The 23,634-nt window shown below is 34.7% G+C and overlaps 1 protein-coding gene across 9 annotated transcripts in view; it reads right to left on the bottom strand.

The window, feature by feature from the left end:
* Positions 1-599: 599 nt before the first annotated feature.
* The window catches only part of TMEM161B (transmembrane protein 161B), a 49,476-nt gene continuing 26,441 nt past the window's right edge, over positions 600-23,634 (bottom strand). For 3 of the 9 annotated variants that reach the window (XM_038124021.1, XM_038124024.1, XM_038124027.1), the window contains 5 exons: positions 23,030-23,170; positions 19,847-19,960; positions 18,588-18,762; positions 16,077-16,173; positions 6,727-15,107 (listed from right to left, as the gene is read on the bottom strand). In XM_038124021.1, the coding sequence (XP_037979949.1) occupies positions 14,830-15,107; positions 16,077-16,173; positions 18,588-18,762; positions 19,847-19,960; positions 23,030-23,170 (805 nt within the window). In that variant the 3' untranslated portion in view covers positions 6,727-14,829. Of the gene's footprint in view, positions 1,739-1,767; positions 3,173-6,726; positions 15,108-16,076; positions 16,174-18,587; positions 18,763-19,846; positions 19,961-23,029; positions 23,171-23,634 lie in introns of those variants that run through there. The other 6 variants (XR_005255222.1, XR_005255224.1, XR_005255223.1 and 3 more) reach the window with 6 other exon arrangements.

Raw genomic sequence — 23,634 nt, 5'->3', positions numbered from 1 at the left:
AAGACCAGGGCATCCACAAATATTTAAGAACTCACTCTGAGGTGGACAGGTATGAACACTTCACCCTGTAAAACTGTCTCTCCATGTTTCTAACCACGTAATGGTCTGACATTTACCCACTAAACAAACTATTTAGTCTTGTTCCTCACACAGTAGGCACCAATTGTTCAGGATACAGAAAGATGGGGTCAACTGATGAGACAATTAAAAGAAGGCTTATTGGAAAATCAGTCTTATGGAAGGGTGAGACTGTAAGGTTGTTACCTCCAGAGCCATCACATCAGAAGCAGTTCTGATTGTACGGCTTACAATTCTTTATTGTAATTCGAGTTACAATGTCTTTTATAAATTTCTTATCCAATCAGCTACTTTCACAAAGCTCGCTAGCATCTTCATAAATCAATTGCTAATTGCTGTGTTTTACACAATTTGCCACAATGCATATTTTTTATTCAATCATATAACTCTACAGAAACTTATTGCTGTATCTTCTACTTCATACTTTTGCTGTATCTTTACTTTTTATCACCTCTATAATAAAAAAATAGTTTTTATATCACCTCTATAATAAAAAAATAGTTTTTAAGTCTAACAATAGAACTATTGTTAGACTTAAAAACTATTTTTTTGCATAACAAATTTATTTGCTTACATTAGACATATTTCTACTTGTTTAAAACATTTCTGCTTAAACTACACATCTTTATTCTTATTTTGTGCTTGTTTCACTATTCTATTGTAAACCTTCAAGCCTTCTCCAAGGTCTTAGGTGAAACACTGTATCCATCTCTATCTCTGAGCTTGTATGTTTGAGGCCTCGGGAACTCTCTGTGCTTGCATTTCCCACACATATCTAGTTCAGATTCATTGCAATATTGCTTGTTCAGGAAACTTAAAGTAAAAACCTTTTTAATTGAATGACCTGCTAGAAGCATATTAAAGTGATCTCATGATTTTAAAATTTCTTAAAAGAAAGGTCATTTGCATAGTGATCATTTTTCACATGCAAGACCAGTGTTTTTTTTCAGCATTCAGATTCCACCCCTTCCTTCCTACCTTAGATTTAATTTTTACACCCAGTAGCAGACAGGTTTAAGAGACACCACAACCATGAAATATAGTCAAGTAATTTTAAAAGAGTTTAAAACACAGTTTAAAAGTTAACTTTATTTTTTAAGTCTTTGAGGCACTTGTACATTGTCATTTTCTCAGATGTAAGATTTATATTGTACATTGTATATATATCTATAAATATACATACATATACATGTATATATACACAAAATATATAGATATATATTGTATGTTGTCATTTTCCCAGATATACATATATGTCTCCCAATAAAGACTTTCCCAAAAATAAAACCTTTACTCTTCTATGTAGTTGAATCAAAAGGTACAGTAGATAGAAGTAAAAACAAGATTGTAGAGACTGAATGCAAATTGAGGAAATATTTTTTTTTAAGCAGCATATCCTGCCTACTTCAAAACTTTTCAGTATTTCAGGTTGATGTTTGCATACCTAATTTATTTGTTAAAAGGCAGAAATACTACTAAATCCACGCGAGCAAAGAAACCAACTTTCAGGGTCCTTCTTCTGTCCTGCTGAGGAGCTGCTCTATTTAGCATAGCTCGGCATTGCAGGCATGAGGAGCTGACCTTCAGGCACATTTATCTCTATTTAATGCGCATCACAGATACTGCCTTCTTGGCAAATGCTGCTTCCCTTGGTACAGCTCTGCAATGGAGAGAAAACACCTACAAGTTTTTTGTTTTGATTAGCAAGTTAAGAGAACACAGACTGAAAGCACTGCGTTAATCAAAATCTGGTAAAAACAATGGTAAATCTGAAAGTAACTATTAATTTTGTAACAAAAATCCTTTTTCTGTGAGTTTAGAATAACTGTGTTTTGTATAGATGCAAACATCAGGAACTTATAAAGCTGCTAGAGATCAGAGGTTTTTATAAAAGGCAGCAAGCCTGGACTTAATACAGTTTCCCAAAATGATAAATTCATTCTGTGGGGTGACTTAGGTATGTTTTAAATCTTGCAACAGCTCTTTCTCTAAAATGTCTAAGAAAAGTGACTTTTCTAGTGAAGAGAGGTGATAAATAACAGTGGATAGGAGAAGTAGTAACATGGAAGGAGAAAATCAGTGCAAAAAGAAAGCTGCATTTCTTTCATAACCAAACTCAAAACAAAAGCAGACAAACAGCACACAAATAAGAGGCAACGTAAAAAGAATCTACCACATGAAGACAGGGGGAAAAGCCACGAAAGCTGAGAATAAAGGGACAACAGAAATAAGAAGGAAAATTAATAGCTGTCATTTAAGATGGAAATTAAACAAATAAGCTGCTGTGATGCCAGGATGATTTTTTGCCTTTTCTTTTATATACCTTTTAAATAATTTTTGTGTAATCTCAGAATTCTTATATGCATACTTGTAATTCTTTAAGTCTTATAAGAGCATAGTCCTAGTATTTTGTTAGGCCAGGAGACCTAACAAGGCCTTGTAGTAGGAGGCCAGAAAACCCTACACTTTCTTGAGAAACTGAGGCCCCCTCTAGAACATATCCTGTAAACTAGAGATTTGGCCCATCCAGGAGGGTATTCCTCGGATGGGGGAGTATCATGCCATTCATCCAGGCCTTCCATGGGGGCATCCTTGTTAGATATACTAATTTGTAAGGTCTATAATTGTACACGCGGTCTATCATGTGTGTGTGCTTTGCGGCACGTGCCACCTTGGTGAAACAGAGCACGATAAATATCCTTATTAAAAAACAGAGGTAAAAACACGTTATTCCCTTAACCACATCTGGCTTTCAATTTTTTCAGACCAGGAAGAGGTTTTAGCTGGAATACTCTTGTTTATTTTTCAAAATGGCAGGCCAGGATACAGGAAAAAAGACTAGGGAATATAAAGACAAATTAAATGTATAGACATAATCAGGAATGCTTGAGGAAAGTCACTGGGTACCATGGAGTTGGTGGTTATATCTTAAAAGACATATATGTAAACTTACATATAATGCATGTGTGCATGCACTTCTGTGACGGCAACACATTTCAGTGTTTTCCTTAAGATCTTGGGGACTGGACTAGATGACCCTTAAAGGTCCATTTTAGCCCAAACTACTCTATGACTGTAAGATCCTAGTATGTTTCTGTAGAAAACAAACCACAACAACAACAACAACAACAACAACAAAAAGTCAAAATTAGTTTGAATTGAAGTAGCTTTGATGCATTGGAGAAATGGTCTAAAATTAGTATTTATTTTAAAAGAAACACAACAAAGTGCTAAGTACTACTTTTAATAAAAATGAAAACACATATACATACAAAAAAAATGGGAAACAATTGGTTTGCATTTAGTACTGTCTAAAAGGAGCTGAGAATTATCAAATATCCAGGTAAGAACCAGAGCTGCAAAGTTGTTGCAAAACAACAAGTAAATTTAATTGTGATTTGCATTAATAAGGCTACCTAATTAGCATTTGAGAGGTTATTATCTTGGGGAGTAGCATAAGGGGTGGCATGAAAAGACCATGAAAACAGTACTATTTTGTATGAGTATACACAGCATGAGTAATAGTTTTGTAAATATGTAATTACAAATTCATCTAGGAGTATTTGTGCCTAGTGGACTTTGTGGGAGAGGATGACAAAGGTATGGGATGCAAAGAGAAATGGTAAGCATGTAGCTGGGCTGCCTGGCCCACTGTGTCTGTGGGAGGACACAGCTGACACCTTTAGAGGTTGCTCCACTGAGAGCAACACTCCTCAGCTAAAAACTGTGGTCAATGGAGTTGAATTCAGCAGCATTTAGAAAATGAATTTTCATAGAAAGTTTGCCTTTTAAGATATCATGGTCTTTAGACAGACCAAAACTTTTGTATTACCTCACTTTATATTTGTTTTCAAATTTCTATTACCTTTTTACTCAATGCCAGCAAAATTTTAAAATCTCTTACCACTAAAACCTTTTAAAAGCATTAAAGGCAATGCAGTATAAAAGAATGATGATGCATAGTCTATGTCAAAGAAATTAGATTTGTGCCTTTGTGTGGCAAACCAGCCACAATTGTGCCAATCCAAAAGTTTCAAAATTCCAATCCTAAGAATAGAAATTGATTAAATAGTGGTTTATTTGTTGATCCCTGGTGCCATAGTTTTCCCAGATTTTCACATGAAAAACAATACACACCACCTCATCCTGCAGTTTTACAGCATTAGTCCTACTTGTTCTGCAGTACACAATATCATTTCCAGCTTGCCCCTTGTGTTTTTTAGTAACTCTCATTCCTCATATGGAGGATGATCTCTAGCAGTATGCATTGAAATGACAGATAACCACATCATATTTTCCTGTGGAAAACAAATTCCTGTCCAGAACAACTGTTTTCATGTTGTAAATTGCAGCCCAAATTCCTTGATATACAACTCAGCTGATGTCCCTCTCCATGTCCCTTTTCCCAATTCTGTGAGCACATGCTGTCTGCGAAATAGCTGCAACAGCTGAATCCCACTCCATGGAGAAAAGACAAAATGGCAGAAAAGACAAAATATCCATAAAAGATACAGATGTTAGGGCTGAAGATTTTTGTATTTTACTCTTCTTGTCAGGCTGATACTAAGATTTCACTCAAAGAAAAAAACCAGATTATATGACCAAATCTTGAAGGTATGTCCTATTCACAATATAAGCCAAATGAATGGGAAGCAATGGGCATTGCTGATGCTTGAAGACCAACCTAACTCCAACTAAGAGCCTGGATTCTTTTAGTTTCTGACAATGCACAAATTCTACACAGTATATTTCTATATATCTATAGAAATGACAACTTTGGGAAATCATACAAATTTTATGCTTGTTGAAAAGCTACTTTAAAATCTGACACGTTGAGAGGAACGTGAGAGGTTGGTTATCCAGAACCACTGAAAGCAACTTGTAAAGCTCATAATTCAGAGAGAAAAATTCTTTATTTTCCTGTCTGATTTAAAAAGAGACATATCATGCTTCCATTTAATGAACTGAAATGCTGACCTTCTCTTAGAGTCTACAGTGCTGCACCCCCTGGAAATCAAAACTCTAATCTCAACTCCAGAGTTATTTATAAAAAAAGTACTTTCTTTTAATATGGATTTAGATGGAACATGAATATTCCTCTAAAAGAGGGATTTTGTGGTCCATTTCATGGTCCACCAGGTAATAGTCTATTACGCACACAAGCAACAATAATTGTTTTTCATATTCTTTGAAAAATTGTCATAAAATCTAAATCAAACCACCAACATCTTCAACATTTTCTCAGCCCCACCTAGACCAGACAGCACAGGACAGGTGCCAGATGCTTACCATTTTGTCTGAAGGATACTTTCAGGCTTTCCTTTCCCACTGCACATACTCAGCTAAAATAAATATTTCAAAAAATTGAGTACTCCCTGTGGAACTACACTGAATCATGCATGTTTGCACACGACAACAGAGGTCAGCTGAAGATCTTTTAAGTTCTTTGAGTTACCCAGTATGGACCTAGTGGATTCAAAAGCAAAATTTGAAATCCAAGGCTTGCTTTTATTCCAGAAGCATACTGCCAAGGCTTTCACTGTTGTATTTTGAGCTAAACCATTCTACTGCTAAGTCCAGGGGAGTGTGAATTCCAAAGGCAGCCTGAAGCTTCCAGCTGCACGGAGAAAGCAGAAGGTTAAGCTGCCTTCTGATACATAAGCAGATCTCCCACTTTAGTTCTGTTCTTTCCTCTTAACCATCACTTTAAACCTCACCATTGTTACACTTTCAGGAAGGGGTCCCACAGCTCAAATGCCTTGTAGACTTCCAAAATTCCCACCCCAAATGTCAACACTGGCTCTTCTCAGCACCACGCCACACCGTGCTTCTGCAACACAACTGATGGCTATTGCTGAAGGGGTCTTTGGGTCTTTCACTTTGGGTTTAGGCTAAAGAAGGATGTTTCCTCAAGGATTTTTTTTTTACAACTATGGAACTATTTGAGCAATTTTGGCATAATTCACCTGCATTTGTTGTACACATAGAAAGAAAATGCATGCATAACCAAATCTGATGTTCCAAAAATCAAATTCAAGATAGTTACAAGATTATTAAGATTATTAAGTATACTCTTTCTTAGTGCTGCTAAGATGAAACAAATAGGAGGGACCATGTAATGCTTTTAAATACATTTCTTTTTATAAGAGACAAACACAACCCCTTTTCTAAGTGATTTCCTACTAGGAAGGGCAACAGTCAAAAAGGGTGACAAATCCTTTGAGTGTAAAACCCAGAATTTCCTCCACTTATCATGGTGTACAACCAATCTTTCTGTAGAAATGGTTCAAAAATTTAAATACTGAAATACACAAAAATTAAAACACTCATATGAAATCTCTAATGGTTCTTTGTGATTAAACTGCTGTTCACATGAATAAGACAGTACCTGCATTTAAAAGTAAAAAAGTATTTTTTACTAAAAAAGTATTCTTTTATACTAAAAAGTATTATTTTATACTAAAAAAGTATTCTGCTGCACCCTAAAGAAGGAGGGAATAAAAGGCCTACTCAATTATTTCTAAAAGAAGTAAACAATTTTGACTAGTAGAAAAACTGATAAGAAGCCTGGTTATTACATGCTCTTTGGAGATTTTGCAAGCTGATATAGAGTAGCATATATCACAAAAAGTAGGAAAAAAAGCACACTGGTAGACAAACATTTATTGATCTTTGGCTTTAGAAATTGTCTTATCTTGGATATGGGAAAACCTATATAAAATAAAGGGGGTTTTTAATTCTTTACAGTGCACAAGTGCAAGGCATGCAGAGTACATGTAAGGATACTACAATACTATAGGAACATTACTGCAGTAGACATTATATGTCCAACATGGGTTAACGCTTTACAAAGGCAAATAAGTAGATGGAGCCACTTGATAAACAGCAGATATCACAGTTTCTCTTAGATTTGCTGTGGTATTACCATGAGCAACTAATAGACATAAATTTAATTTTAATAATGTGTGCATTATAAAAGTGGAGTTAAACTGTAACATTTCAACAAAATGAATAGGGAATAAGAAAGTATAACCTTGCTTCAGTTTTGTGAAATTTCCTGTTGTTAAAGAAATTTAGGCATTTAAATGACAAACCAATTCTTATTAATTTCACATTAATATAAAATGAGCAAGGCAAAACTAGCTTCTTAAATGCTCTACAGTAAAAAATGTAATGTAACTTCTTAAAAAAGTGTAAGGAAATATTTAGCAAGCTTACTGTACCAGGTTTTCCCAAACAGTGTACTATATACAGTACAGATTTCTATAGCCACTTTTTAGAGCTAAAAGCTCAACATGCTTTGACAAGCCTTCCTCAGAAGGCTTCCTTTGGTAGATTTGAATCAGCAACACCATCTCAACTTACAAGCATTTCACATGCAGAATGTATAATTAACTCAGGAGCAGGGGCCTGTTGTTTCCTCACTTTTTTAACCTCATTGCTGAACCAGTCAGGTTCTACCTTCAGCTCTTGCATTCCTGAAGGTGGACAAGTAGTTTCAGAGTAAGGGTGGTTTCACTATTGAATATTCTAACAGAATTGTACAAATTCTTTAAGGTGTAACTTTTGGAAGCTTGGTGTCAGCGGTATCACAATTGTGCTCTTTGTGCTCCAAATCCATAAGGCTTCAGTGACCTTCAGTGTTGCCTTTCTGAGCCCAAGCAGAACTACTTACCTGGCTGTAATCACCCATGTGCCTGGGGTATAATTAACACCAGGTGTCACTACAGAACTTTGTAAGTCAAACCATTCCAAATCTTGTAAACACTTGCCCTCAGTCATGAATAAGACAATGCAAAGGTGGCAGAGGGAGGGTGTTAATTTAAATTAGGTGTGTTCAATTATCAGTCAGATATGGGCAAAATTGTTAAGATTACCATTTAAGCAAGAGGAATGGAAAAGATTTCTTCAAAATCTTGTTTCCAATATGTAATAAGTAGCACAAAACCACACATGGATATTACATAAGCCAAAAATTGTATGGAAAAAATAATTTCATAGCAAACCTTATTTCAAGGGCTGCCAGAATCACCCACGATTAGGCACTTTACAGTGTACAAAAAGAATATTACTGGAGGTTGTTTATTAGCTGTAGTAGTTGTACCCAAGTATTATCCACATCACTTAAAAAGCTTCAAAATAACCAAAAAAACACCCCAAAGTGAGCTTTTTCAACTTGTGCTGTGCTGTTCTGATCACAGATCCTGATGAACATTTAAAAGCATAGGAGGCAATTTGTTTTTAAACAGCAGGTAATGCAATACCAGATCCATATAATGCAAACACCACTTGACACCATCCTCATTGTGAAGCATGACAGTCTTAGTACTTGTAAAGCTCTAATTATAAAAATCATATTTTAACAGTATTGTAGCAGTAATAGGAAGCTAAAATGTACATATATAACATCAGAGTCTTTTCTATTTGGCAAATACTTAAATGAAGGTAGGGAAATCTTTTTGTCTTAGGTCTTTATTTGAGAGTAGAAAGTATTATGTGCTTTTCACTTAAAGACAAAAAGAAAAAGATTATTAACTGAAGAACAACATTGAATTTGTGTGTTCCCAGCAACAATGAGACAAGCAGAAGACTTAAAGTCTTAAAGTAAAATATTTACAACTTGGAAGATGTTCTCTCTGCAATTTGTAGTAACATGTCTACCTTATGAGAAATTTTAGGCTGAAATTATTTAATAGCATGTTTGCATTAATATTTGCTCACATAAATGGGAAGACTGAAACATTAGACAGCTTTCAGTAACTTCTATTACAGAATTTTTTTCCATTTAAATGCCTCCTAGAAAGCCTTGCATACTGTTAACAATGGAATAAAGGAATGACCAAAGATAGGAAAAATAAAAAAATAAAAACTGTTGGCACATCATGACACAGGTATGAACTGCAGTTATGAAATACAATTTTTGGTGCCTTTTTCTTCGTCCTATGTTTTTATGAAAAATACTGTAAATATGTATTTTGGAAACTTAGAACACATATGGGAGGCAGAGTTACTATGAACAGAGGAAGAGAGAGTAAGTCAGACTTTAAGAGAGAATAAGTCTGACTTTAAGGAAATTTAAGCCAGGTTTTAAAAAATATAATGCAGCACAATAAAAGAATAATGACTAACTACTAAGGAGTTTGTAAAAAGCTATTCAAAGCTCTTTTGAGATGTGTGTTTTATGGATAGCAGGGTCATATGGATTGTATGTTGTTGCGAAAAAACACTGCAAGTACAAATTCTAAGGGTTTTTGACTGATGTGTAATCACATGGAAAAAATCTGGTATTTACAGGTAGATTTTGGACTTTGCTATAAAACTGCATACCTGTTAATACTTCAGCCTAAACATCAAGCTTTAAAAAAAAAATGTGTAGAAGTTTTTGACTTCTAGTTGCAGGCACCGACACTAATTTTAAAAATGAAAATATGATCCATGGTATTAGGATTAAAAATAATTTCCATTAAAAACACCATTGAAATCAAATGTATAAAAATACATTTACACTGACATGCAAAACAATATCCAGTGCAATATTACCCTCCTGGCAGTCCACAGTGAGAGACTGGAAAAAGTTAATTGCAGCATATACAGATATCAGTAAAAGCAGCCTGGAATGACATGTTGGCTTCATGATCTCACCTAGAGCAGGAAGACCTTTCAGTCTGGTACTCAGGAATGGAAATGAGACACGCCATCTACTTCATCATACAGCACATGACTGTATGTACTGCACAGGTCACAAAGCATGGCAGGTCTTCCTAAAAAAGGAGTTGCACAAAAATCACTCTGAAGCACAGACAGACTAATCTGAATCAGCTTGCTTAGTGAGATCAGACATCTGGCTTCTAAGCATCTGTTGCCTAGATGCTCTTTAGAGTAGACATCTGCAAGGTCAACAAAATATTGCTCTTTATTTACCATTTGGGATTTAGGCGGCAGATGCTAAAAATAACAGTCTTACTCATAATTCATATTTAATATTGATTTAAGATACAAATAACCTGCTGTTGCCTTCCTCCATTACGATTTTGCTCAGGCATAACAGATTCCTCCAAGAGAACATACAATATTCTTTGGCCTCATTCTTGTTCAATGTCTCCATTTTGTCTGGGCACTCAATTCTTAAACTTTAAATAAAAGTATCTAGGAACTTTATAGTGACAACATTAACTGTGGGGTTAAGTCTGGGTGTGGAGGGGCTGTGTCAAACAAATTAATGTGCATAATGTGTCATGAGAAAAATCATGAAGCATAGTATTTAAAAACTGATCAAAATTATCTCTGTGAAAAGCACAACTATTTGAAAATAATGAGACATAAGGCCTTTTACCTTAGAGAACATTTCTGCAGCTTTAAGATCAGATGTGCTCAATTTTCCATTTGATATATCCCAAATGCCAATTACCACTTAAGTGTAGTTACTGTAATGAAGCGCAGTACTTTGAATTGTTCCTTGGAAGTTAGCTGAAATTTCTGTACTTGCTAACCACTACATAGAGTGAGGTTATGCTGCCTAAATGTTGCGCTGATGTCTTGGTAGCATTTTTGTTCTTAAGACAAGTTTGACTTTACAATCCAGGCAAGAACGTATCTCTGTTTAAACACCTTGCAGCACTTGTGATCCAAATAAGGAGAACAACAACTGCAACAGAAATTAATTTTCTGTTAAGTATCTTCTGTACAAGGATGTTCTCTTGTACTGATGCCAATATTTAATCTGTAGATCCTTTATGCAAGCGAATTCTAGAGGGAAAGACTGCACAGCTAAGAAAACCTCAAAAACTGGCATAACCTATGGCTTGAGAAGGAATTAAAAGAAGACAAGTGCAGCCTGAGAATGTCACCTACAAATTGTAAGAATAGGCTTTCTATAATCTATTCTCCTGTTCCTAATCAACTTCTCTTAGCTCAGAAATAGCCCAAGTGTTATGTTTGGACCTGAACTTGCTGGAAGACTTGGATTTTTCACTGTCTTAACCCTTTGACTAAGGGACCCACATAATAAAAGTGCAGAGTTTAAACAAATTTTAACAAGTTTGTTCATGTTTCAGATGGAATTTCAAGTTATTTGAACTATTTAAAGGAACTAATCCTTCAAAAATAGATAAATTTAAACTAAACAGAAGTCAAAATACAATCTTGAACTAATTTAGCCTACTTGATTCTGAGAAGGGAACATAGGGACAGCGCTGTAGATCAGCAATGGAAGTCGCATCACTAAGAGAGGAAGGGAGATCTGAATTTAAGAAGAAATAAACAGACATGGATTCTTTGCCAAAGGAACATTTCCTTCTAAAATCTCTCAGAAACTAAGAGAAATCTCACTGTGGCCTCCCACTAGTTAAAGAGGGCCTATAAAAAATAGGGAGAATGACTTTTTGCACAGGCAGGGAGTTATAGGACAAGGGGGAACACTTCTAAACTAGAAGAGAGGAGATTTAGATTAGGTGTTAGATGGGAAACTCTTGCCTGTGAAGATAGTGAGGCACTAGATAAGGTTTCCCAGAGAAGCTATGGCTGCCCATCTCTGGAGGTGTTCAAGGCCATGTTTGATGGGGCTTGGAGCAACCTGGTCTGGGTGAAAAGTGATCCATTCCATGTTCATTCCAACCCAAACCATTCTACAATTTTTTTACTAAGTAGTGGACAAAAAGCAAGACAAAATGTTTCAGAAACCTGAGTAACATATACCAACCTTTCAGTCACATTTTATTGCTTTCCCATTTCTGCAAGATGTTTTACCCCCATCGCCAGGTGCTGATAAAGTCTCCATGAAACAAACAAAAAAAGTATTTGCCAGCTGCTGTTTCAAAGGAACTTACTACAGAAGTAAGCAGGTATTCCTTTGAACTTTACACAATATATATGGAAGTCAGGACTATCAGGGTTGCTACTTTACTATAAAACACATTTTTGATCATATCACATATGATCACTATGTGATATGATCATATCACATCATATCACTTGTCAGAAGCACTGCTCACTACCTTAGCAATATGGTCCCTCTGGTTTCACTGTCACCACATGTTTCAAAGGCTTTTATTACCATATTTTAGTTTTTCAGAAGCCTTCTGGACTCATGTCAGGATTAAATGGATCTAAAGAAAGACCATCTCCCACTCAATGCTGACCAGAAAGTCAACCATTCAATCCTGCAGAACAATGGTCTGTAGAACAATGGAACAGCACAGTGGCTACAAGAACTGATCTTCATGTTTGTAACACTAGGTGCCTATTTTTCACTGTGATCAGTGTGATGTCAGAATAGTAAGTCAGCATGAGCTCTTAGCAAAAGCTTTGTGAAGTTCAGCTATATGATCCTTATTACTTTTGCCGAATGCATTATTATATAACTACAGTTCACTTTTGCTTACAAGCTTTCAGAATGACAATGTCAGCAAAAACTGTTGCTTAACATTATTTTGAAGTATTCTCAAGTATCCAAAATTTACTCCTTCTGATTTTCAACAACAGGTTACATCTCCTATATAGTGAACTTCATCAGGCAAGTTCACTGTCAGAAACAAACAGTTTTGCATTGTTTTATTTTTCTGAACAAAAGTTTAGCATTGAACACCTAACTCTAACTTAAAAGCTGACCTTAGTAATTCTGTTAGTAATGATGTATCTTGTAATGATATATCTTGAACTAATATGAAAATGGGTGCAGTATTATTGGACCAGTCATATTTTGTCATTCAATTATTCATCTGAAAAATACTTCCAAGGAATGCTTGAAATTTGAAACTATGAGGTCAAATATTATTTTTTTGGCCAATTCACAGTTAAGCCTTTGTTCCTATTAGTTTCAAAAAGTTGGTGTGAAAACAACAAAGCTTCCAGTCCCAGTCACGCTGAAATACTGCAATGAAACCAGCAGTATCATGCAAGGTGTTCTCAGATGTCCCAAACACATGCAGTAGGTACTAGGCTGTTGTACACAAATCTTTCTCCAATAAATGCAACTTAATAAACTAATAAATAACTTAAAAGGCTTTCAACACAGCAAGATAGTTTATCACCAGCTTAAAATCCTGATTTTCTGCACTCATTGAGTTTGTTCTCCCATATGGTAGGTTTGCTACATATTAAAAATTTAGTTAAGCTTTTATATTTATAAATGCTTATTATATGCCAAAGCTGTACACAAATTCAAGAGAAAAAGAACAGTAACATAAAAACAGCTGGTATTAGCTAAAAAACCCAGTGACCTCTGTGAAGTTTAATACATACTGTTTAAAAAAGCTACTGCATATAAATCCCCATTCCTGTTTTGCAAATACACAAAACATCAGAAAAACTGTAAATAATTTTATGACTGGAATATATCTATCCAGTTAGGCAAAAATTGTAAAGTTAATACTTTGCTCTTTTTCTTATTACACAGCTGTTTTATTATACAGAAAATCTATTTCTGAAGCCAAGATATATTAATTACCATTATATGGTCAAGTGAGCACAGATTAAAGTGGCAAAAGATGATGATTTGACAGAACAGAAATTTCAAGATTAACAGTTTAAGTAGATCTTTTTTCCCAAGACATTTTAAGTTCTTTAGTATAGCTAAGTACCTCTTAAGAGGCACAAAAATCAAATAGCTCTTTCAACTGAACTCAAAAAAAAAGAAAAAAATTTAAAAAAAAGAGAAAAAAGAGAAAAATTTACAAGTTTAATTTCAAAAGGGAATCTTGAAATTATTAGCTACACATACACCCCTCTCCTACAGCACTGTGAGATACATTCAGGAATTTAAAATAAAGATTCCATATTTCATACCTTCATATATATTTTTATATAGTTGATATATAATATATGTACATAACACATATACATACACTAGCAGTCAGCAGGATTAAAATGTTTTGTTTTGAAATATTTGACATGTGAAATGTTTGTTTTGAAATGTTTGAAATGTTGACTCACTAATTATTTTCTATTCTTTTGTAAACTCAGTGGAATTTATCTACTACCTCAAAAGAAGAAATTTAAAAGATCCAGATGCAATGTGTGGATCAATACTAGCACCAATACAGATGGCCATTACTTCAAAATGACTGCAAGGGCTGAAATAATGTATTTGTTATAACTCTCTCCTTACTGCACAAGCACTCCTGCAAAATATGTAGGCAGCAATACCTGTCAGGTGCATACATCCACTCCTGTTAAATTTATATTTTATACAACTTTCCTTACTGTAATATACAGTACCTCTTTTGTCCTGTTGGATTTTTAATTTCCAAGGAGAAAAGTGATCAACAGCTATCCAACAGAATTTTTTTTTTAAATCCCCTCTCTCTCCTTTCTCTTGTATGGCTCAGTTTCAAGACTTAATCGATAGGCAGCCACCATCACTATGTCCAGTACCCTTTGAATGCAGTTCAGTCAGTGACTGTTGATACTTAAAAAACAAATTTTTGAGTTTGGCTTGCTGTTTATGGAAACCAAGATACTCAGAGGTCACATCTTTTCAGCATCCACCATCTACAATACAATAATGTCAGTCAGTTCCAGGACTATAACTGAATTAGTTACCTACCATTTGGGTAACAAAAATAACAAACTCAGTTCCAATTTTAAACATTTTAAGATTATTCGCCCTGAGAACACCAAGGAAGTCTTTAAAAATAATTATGATATGTTTTCTCTTCACATATATTGTTTTCTTTTCTCGTCATCTCCTCTTGGGTAGCTGGGATACATTGTATCTAGAATCTGACCTCACATTTGCTCTGTCAGTTGACTTGTTCATGCCACAGTCAGGTACTGGTGATAGAAGAGACCAAAAAGGCTTGTAGAAAAAAGGCAAGCAGCAATCCACCAAGTGAGGAAAGACAGGAGTCCCCGGAACAGGAGAGGAGTGAAAATATTCTTTAGGCTTCCCAGAGCCATTGTTATTTGTACTACAGTTATTTTCATCTTTCCATCAGCAGGTGGAGACTCAGAATAAACAGAACTGGGAAGCAGACTGTTTTCTACTGGAGTGTCAGAATTCAGTCCTGGGTAGATGCCCCAAGAATAATTACCTGTTAAAAATAAACAAGGAACAGATTTTTGTAGAATTAAATTCAAGTTCCGTTAATTCAATCACTCTACAGTCTTTGATATATTTTTAATACACACACACACTCACACAGACACACACACAAAAACATAATGTTAACTTTTTATAACTTAGGGAATACGAACTATATTCATCTCCATGACTTCCTGGTCATACCAGGAAGTAGGGTGAATCAATCCTACTTCATCCTGGGGTGGGATTCATCTTGTACTTTGACATGCTAACATCTACATGTGCTATAGCAGCCTTGAGACCTCTGGATGCTGGATGTCCTGGGTATGACTAATCTTACCAGATGGAGATGTCTGGTAAGGAGATGTCCAAGGCAGGATGAATCACGACCTACTAAAGCATACCTCTATCCATTGCCTTTTTGCAAAGAGAATGATGCAACTGCATGGCAGGCTGTGTCATTGAGAGACATGCAAGACATGTCTCACAGGAAAGAAAGAAAGAAAAAAGCCTCAAAGCAGAGGTCTTTCAGATCTCCCAGTAACTACATGAACCCCCTATCTCACAATTTCCATTCTAAAAGCCTACTAATGATAAAAAAGCTGAAAAATTCGTTTATGAGATGCTCATGAAGTTAAATCAATCATATTTTATGCAGTTCACTTTTAAAATACTTCTAAAAAGACAAATATTTCAACAGAAGTAAACAGTTTAATTGTTGTATTACACAATTTCTCAGAAATAAATAAAACAAATTACCAACAATTATCAACAATTACCAAAACAATTATGTAATTGGAAGTTATCAAAAGCAGCAACAGAAATAACTACTTAAAAGCCACATACGAATGTTTCAAAGTACAGGAAACTACAAGATGGTTTTGTATTGCAAGTACCCATGAATTCTAATTCTCTTTAGTCAGGTGAAAATAAAAAAACACCATGTAGAATTAGCTACTGGTGGTGCAATTTTGCCTACCTAGTGTTTTCAAGAGCAGAGTTGTGTGAAGAAGCATTACCAATGGTGCAACATACTGCAGTGCAATTACACAGAGATAATAGAATACCCGAGCCACCTAAAAAAAAGAAAGAGTATAAGTTCAGATTCCTGGTTGATAAAAGCAGACCTTTATGAATATGTCTAGAAAAACCAATTTATTAAAAAAACCCAGTACTTATGCATTAAAACTGTTTTAAGTCCTCAAAAGACCTAATGAAGAAATCCCCATAACAAATTCTAGTTTCAGGTCATTTACAAATCTGAGAGGAAGGGCTGAAAGAAAATAATTAAAAGCATCAATTCTGTTAAAAAAATAGAATAGATTTTGTTTCTGCAAACTGTATGCCATCATTCAATGATTCCTACTTTGATGTGATGTGATCTTCAGGGCAGCCAGGACAAGGGGTGAGAGATGGAGAAATCTTGACTCCATGTTTCAGAAGGCTGGTTTATTATATTATGATATATATTATATTAAAAAGACCACACTAAAACTATACTAAAAGAACAGCGAGAAAGATGCATCAGAAAACAAGAGAGGAATAGAAAGGAATGTATAACAAAGGCTTGTGACTCCTGGAGAGTCTCACCCAGCTGCCCCCTTGATTGGTCACTACGTAGAAACACCTCAAATTGACCAATCAAGGAAGCACCTGTTGCATTCCACTGCAGCAGATAGTAATTTGTTTACATGTTCCTGAGGCCCTCTCAGCTTCTCAGGAGAAGAAAATCCTGACAAAAGGATTTTCATAAAACACTATAACTACACTTCAATACACCAGAAACAAAAATAAATATATATGTTTAATTTTTCAAGTTCCCAGTCGTTTTCAAACTCAATCCTATTTAAAAAATGAAGTAGTAGCCAGAGCCCAAAGCCCCATAAAAGGTAAATGAAAGCTTTGTTAATATTACAGTCCTTTTTCAAAAGCGATATATTTTTAAGATTTCCAACTGGAAAACACTTGTATTTTAAAAACAATGATAAATTGAGTTTTCATTAGATCAACAGCAGCATTTAAATGGTCTTTATTTCAGTCATACACTATGGTTCATCAAAGTCCATTCAGATATATCCCTCCCCCTGCTCTCCCATAGGTTCCATTTTTCTCAAGATTGTAACATTACATATTTTTATAAGCTATTGACCTAAAAGATTAAACAAAATAAAGATGGAAAAAAATTGATAAAATCAATAGCAAGTAGCAGTGAAATAAAACTACCCATGTTTTATTAAATAACAGAATGCAGGTTGGCAAAAATGATGAGGATAGACATGACAGTTTTGGGAATACCTCTCAAATCTCAAAGGGCTTCTTAACGAGCATGCATCAAAAAACTATCATGAGAAAGAAAAGTAATAAGACACTGACAGAAGAAAAGGCATGAGACAAAAAATTGTCAAAAAATTGATGGAATAGGACAAAAATAACAAATTAAAAAGTAATGATCACTGTAGAATGACAGACAGGAAAGAATTCACTGGCAGAAGTTCCTAAAAAAGGTAAAGCAGATATATTAGTAAAACAAGACAAGACTACATCTAGTGATGATGGCCTTCTCAAAGAGAATACAAAGAGAATATATGAAGATGGAGAAATGGATATAAGAAATGCCATGTGGAGAAGACATTAGTGTTTTACCAACAGAAATAAAATTACCAGTATTAAAATAGCCCATTTATAGCAACTGGCACAGTTCCATCCCAACCAGCTGCTACTATATGCACTTCCTAGTTATTTTTCTGGAGCAAATTCCTAGCCACTTTGTAAATAACTACTGCACCTTCGGACTATGACCTTCAGACACTTAGTGTACCTACAAGTAATAATGACAATCCTAGAAGAGGAGTCTGTCTTACTGCATGCTTCAAATAGTCCTCCTGCAATAGACCCCAATTCAGCAGGATCATTAGAGAGCACTATCATACAACACTAGAAATTTAAGTTTATTTTGCAGACAACATAGAACAGCCATTCTACCTCATCCATTTGTTCAAGGTATGCTTTATTACTTTTCTTCAAAAAAAGAACCCTCAAAAATTTTCCCTTGTCCACAATATGATAGGCAATTTTTTAACTAGGCTGGTGCACTTCTAAGTGGTCTGACAAAATTAAACATCTGTCATTTTACTCCAAAATATAAGCACCTTGTCATAAATTTTCCCTCAATTTAGTTAGTAATAGTATATTACCCTTCTATAAAAATTCAGTTTTTTCTTTCTCACGTTGTAGTTACAGACCACCACTCATTGGAAGGAATCTTTTATAACAACTTCCAAATAACCAAGGACAAACTATCTGAATAACACAGATGATACATCTCTCCGTATTTTGGTTTGTAGAATTTCTCTGTATTTTTATAGAGATATAGTCTAAAAAGCTTCATTCAGATTTGAGCTCTGCTGCCACAGAAGATAACAAATTGGAAAATAATAATTTGCACAGTCAAAATACTACAAATATATAATCTAAGTGCCACCATACTTACCATTTTCTGTAAATCAACCATACTTATTCTACCAGCTTCCTTTTTCATCTGATCCACACTTTTCTGGGCTAAATTCAGATAGGCCTGTAAATGATGACGCATCATAGCCAACCGTAAAACACACAACAAGAGTATAATCCACAATCTGATGGTATCAAATGTATCTTCTGACATTCTGTGGATAATAAAAAAAGGGTAATGCTGTTTTCCAAAGACCATCAACTGCTACAGTTATTTGTTTGTATCATCTGTAATCTTGAGGCAAATTGTCAAAAGCAATTAACGCACAGACTACAGTTATGAAGTTCACATGCAAATAATTACTTACTTTTACCTTCTATTTCTCTTTCCTACTACTTCTCAGTAGCCCTACAGCATAGATCCAAATTAATATTCATTTCTCTGTAAACAAGAGCTGTTTTTAACTGCCTAAATTCTGAGTAATGAAGGCAGGACACTAAAAATGAAGGTTGCTCAGATAATTATAGGTTTTCAGACACACAGAACTAGATAGTAAATAGTAGTAAATGGGTACTTCAGTAACCTGAGATACCCAGTAATAGCTCAACCCTCATTTTAAGATGAGCTGAGGAACAGAAGATAGACGTATTTTGTGTATCTGTTGTGTTTTATGTAATAGCTCGATGGTCACAGGATCACTTTAGAAGCTTATGTCGCCTCTAAAAAGCAAGAAATGTATCAGCCCATTGTATCTCTTTCAAGTCTATTTTGAATTAACAAGACTAATTGTGACAAAGACAATCAACTATACTTATACATTATTTCAGATACCATTCTTCCTGTAAACTCTTTCCCTTTTTATATTTTAAATATTTTACCAATCAATTCAATGCCACTTCATCAGTATGTAAATATTAAGACAAACCTCCTAGTTTAGTTCTCATGCCAACATATCTTGACTGTTTTCACTGATGCCACTTCTGTCCTACACCAATATGCAAGACACAAGGTTTCAGCAGGTAGTGAGGTGGTATTCCACCCCTACAAAAAACAACACATTACTGCCAAGGAGATGTCAAGAGACTGTAGTTTTTTGGGAACCAACACCTTAACACTCAACATTCTGCAACTCATTCTTTTGAAATAACAGAAGCTCCTTATAATTCAGCTGCACCTTCCACAATACCTCTGACAGCAGATGCTATTAAAATGTTTCATGTTTCTTCAACTTGCAAAGAGCTCTAAGAGAATCTTTTGTTCTCAATACCCCAGGAAAGTATTTTTAAAGGAAATCTTACAAAGGAATGCTCTCTTTGCCCAAAGGTGGGCTCATAATGTAGTCCTTAGTGATTGGTTTTACCCACAGTAGAACCATAAATAAAGGCGCCAAGAAGTTTATATGTAGCAATGTTCTGAAAAAAGAAAAAAAAAACAGGGAACTTAGTAAATGAAAACAATGACCATACTGTTGAAAGTATATACAGATTCAAAGGAGAAATATTAACTTCAAAATACTTGGAAGAAAGATAAATAAGAAAATTTCTTCCCCATTTTATAGGTATGGTTTACATTTCAACAAAATGGTAACATATACTGTGAAATCACACTGGATTTTGGCTTTAAAAAGAACAGGAGAAACAGTTGTCAGAGGTCAGATTACACAGTTTAATGAAGCATTGTATTAAGAAACCCTGATTAAATTAAACTTGGTACTTATATTAAGGATACTCAGACCAAAAAAATACTATGTGAAACTGCACAACAAAAATAAAAGTAGTACTCTTTAGTAGTCTTTGAGTACAAAACAGCAGAATTTTAAAAGGAGATATAATTTTTGGAGTTCTCCCTTAAATTCATATCCTTCTTTATTTCTAACCTTCTAAATTTTCTTCTCTACTTCTAAACCCATTTATCAATCATTTTTCATTACTAAAATGAAATGAGAACAGTTGAAGGAATTGGGTTGTTTTGTTATCACAATTTCCTCACTTTCAGAATGAGGTTTGTCTCCACCTTCACTACAGTACTTCAACAAGATTGAAAAAACGATGTAATCAAAAATTGTTCTAAAGAACACAAGACCTTCTTGATTCCAAACTATCAAGCTTCCTAAAACCATGAAAATGTTTGCATGTTACAGAAGCTGTCCTCACACACAAATTTAAATCTTTGGTTTCAGATGAAGAAATAAGCCCTGCTAGCTATTAAGTGGTGTTTGGGAATGCAACAGCACCAAGGATCAGTTTAAAGCATTTAATTAGATTGTGAAAGCCTTTTACCTGAGCTTCTACTTATTTAGGAGATCCTACTGAGTTAATGGACTGGAGTGATAGACTGCAATGTGCCAAAGGGTGGTGGGAATCTCTATCTTTTTTGTTCTTGTTTTTGTTTTGGTTTTGGTTTTTTTTTTAATGGAACAGGCAGGAAGGCCAAAATACTCTTGATGCAGACTCTGGCAAAGGAGGAAATGTGTATGAAAATTGTACAACTTTGTTAAGAAGACTCCAAATATATGCAAAGAAGGATACTACTGCCAAAGAAAGAAAATCAAACCCGTTCTCAAAACCAAAAGGGACACCAGATGATTTTTATTCTGTTTTACCCAAAACCAATGAACTTACCCCCTACACTCATACAAGAATCACAATAATAATTTTGAACTTATTAGTGAAATGATACTTGATCATTAACCTTTAAGTTTTGGGGCTTTTTTTGGTCAGTGCTCCCTGCAAGTTGAGCATTCCATTCCATTAAGGAATAGAATTTTGTGTTGGGTATTTTTGAGTTGTTTAGTTTTGGTTCTTTTGTTGGGCTTTAATAGAGATTTTGCCTTTTTTGGGCAGCTTAAGGGATGTGGGGGCTTTTGGTTTGATTATGTTTTTTCTTTAGTTTTTGTTGATTTTGTATTTTGTTAAGTTGGTAGGCTTTTTCTTTGCAGTTGTTTTGGTTGGGGTTTTTTAAGTAGAGTATGTATTTGACTGCAGAAATAGACATTGTATTAGTACCCAACTTAGAGAACTTTCTACCAGTGACGAGTCATCCTCATTTACAACCCCCCCTTTAGTCACTGTCACACAAGTGAAGTCAATAACATTAACAAAAATGCATCAACAAGGACAAGTTATGTTCTTCAGGTTTATTAGAACATATCACTTGACAAATATTCTTTATAATGGCTTTTCCTAATTATATAGATACCTTATCAAGTTTTAAACCATTTAATGTAATTTTCTCATGGTTCCAGTTGAATAGTCAAAGTATTGGTAGACTTTCAAAAATAACTTGGCGGTGTTGAACAAAGTTATATTCAACAACTAGTTCCAATATCATCTAAAGAAGCTAGAGAAGTTTCAATTTTCATAACCACACTTCAGTAGATATTAAGTGCCCTTTAGCTCTTAATTAATGGATTTTTGTTTCAGAGAGTTTATATTTTTTCCTAGGATGTTATGTCCATTGGTCAAGGAAGATGCTGGAATACTTACAGAAAAGACACAAAGAATTTTAAAATATTGAGAACCATAGCAATTAAGAACTAAGTAGTTTATCTGTCTGAAGAGATTAAGAAGTGACTCAGTCAGTCACAGTCTACACACAGACAGAAATGTAACAGCAGATAAAACAATCCAGTAGCTGACTGCTACACAGACAACCACATTGAGTGCAAGTGTACTTGCTTATAAATTTACCAAGACTGATGGACTCACTTCAAACAGATATAATTTTTAAGCTGAGCATTCCTGAATGGAAAGTAAAAAAATGCAGCTTGAAGAAAAATTATTTTCCTACGGGAAAACATAGTGGTTCTCTTAGGAAATTTACCAGACTGAATACCTACACTGCCCTATGCTGCAGAATCTGTCATTATCATGTATTAAACATCAACAGTTAAGATCTCTGAAAGCCACTTGGAGTTTCACCCTCTCAACCAGAGAATGCTCAAGAGAAATAGTTAAATTGGAGAGAACATTTTACTACCAAATGGAAGGATCGCTGAAAATGAAAATACTCCTTTAAATTGGTTTTAACATATGACCCTAATTAAATATTCTGGGTCATTTTTGCATTTTATCCTATGCTAAATTTATTAAAGGAATAATAAGCTGTAAGTGCGAGTGAAAAAAACCAAAACAGTCTGTGGTCATATTTGTACTTCCTGAAGGTTATCTTAACTTCTGGAAAGACGTGATGGGGGAAAGAAAGCTGGACACAGAGACATTAATGGTGGAGCTCTTGCAGGAGGAAAGGAAAGCTCCTTTAATTGGGACTCTTAATTACAAGGCAAAGAATGTAACAGACTGGGAGAGCACAGGTTGAGCAGAAAGTGGCAGGTGGCAAATCTGCTCAAGATACGAAAAGCAGGCAGCAACAGCAGTCTTAAGTCACTGCCTTCTCGTTGGAATAGTTTGCTTAGTTTATTTTTACACATAAAAGATTTAAGACTGAGTAGCATATACCTATTTGCATATATTTTATCTTACTGTGTTATTTTTTCTGTTGCTAAATTCAGAGCATCCAGATGCATTTGAGCCAGTCGCAAGCCAGGGAATGTCAAAAAAGCACCAATAAGTGAACACAGAACAGCCAGGAACAATTTGAAGGTTAGTTTAGACACAGGACCCCTAAAAGAAAAGAAAGGAAGTAAGCATTTTTTTGGGGAGGAAGTTGGGGGAGCGAGGAGTATCAGAGACTACTTTCAACCAAACAGTATCTAACATTTAATAAAAAAAGCCAACAGTATTCTATAGGCTTCCTCCAAAATACTAGCATTATTAAAAACCAATCAGAAATTAAAATTTTAAAAATACTTTCCAAACCAAACCAAGTAATCTATTTATTTCCTAGAAAAACAGAAAACCTACTTTACTGATTGTGTCATGTTAATTTGTTAGTAGAGAAGAAAAAAAAAAGAATACTTTTATATTGTAATTAGCAACAAATTATATAACAGAAATAGCTAAAATAGAATGAATTCAATGATTGTGTTTTTAAGAGGAACAGATTTCTCATAAGTTTAACTACTCAAAGACAAAATGGATACTTTATTCTACCATTATCCATTAAAAATTTCTATCAAACTGTTATT

Source organism: Motacilla alba, chromosome Z (assembly GCF_015832195.1).
Source record: "Motacilla alba alba isolate MOTALB_02 chromosome Z, Motacilla_alba_V1.0_pri, whole genome shotgun sequence".
Classification (NCBI taxonomy): domain Eukaryota; kingdom Metazoa; phylum Chordata; class Aves; order Passeriformes; family Motacillidae; genus Motacilla; species Motacilla alba.
Note: the sequence above shows the minus strand (reverse complement) of the source record. Positions and strands in the feature narration are given on the sequence as shown.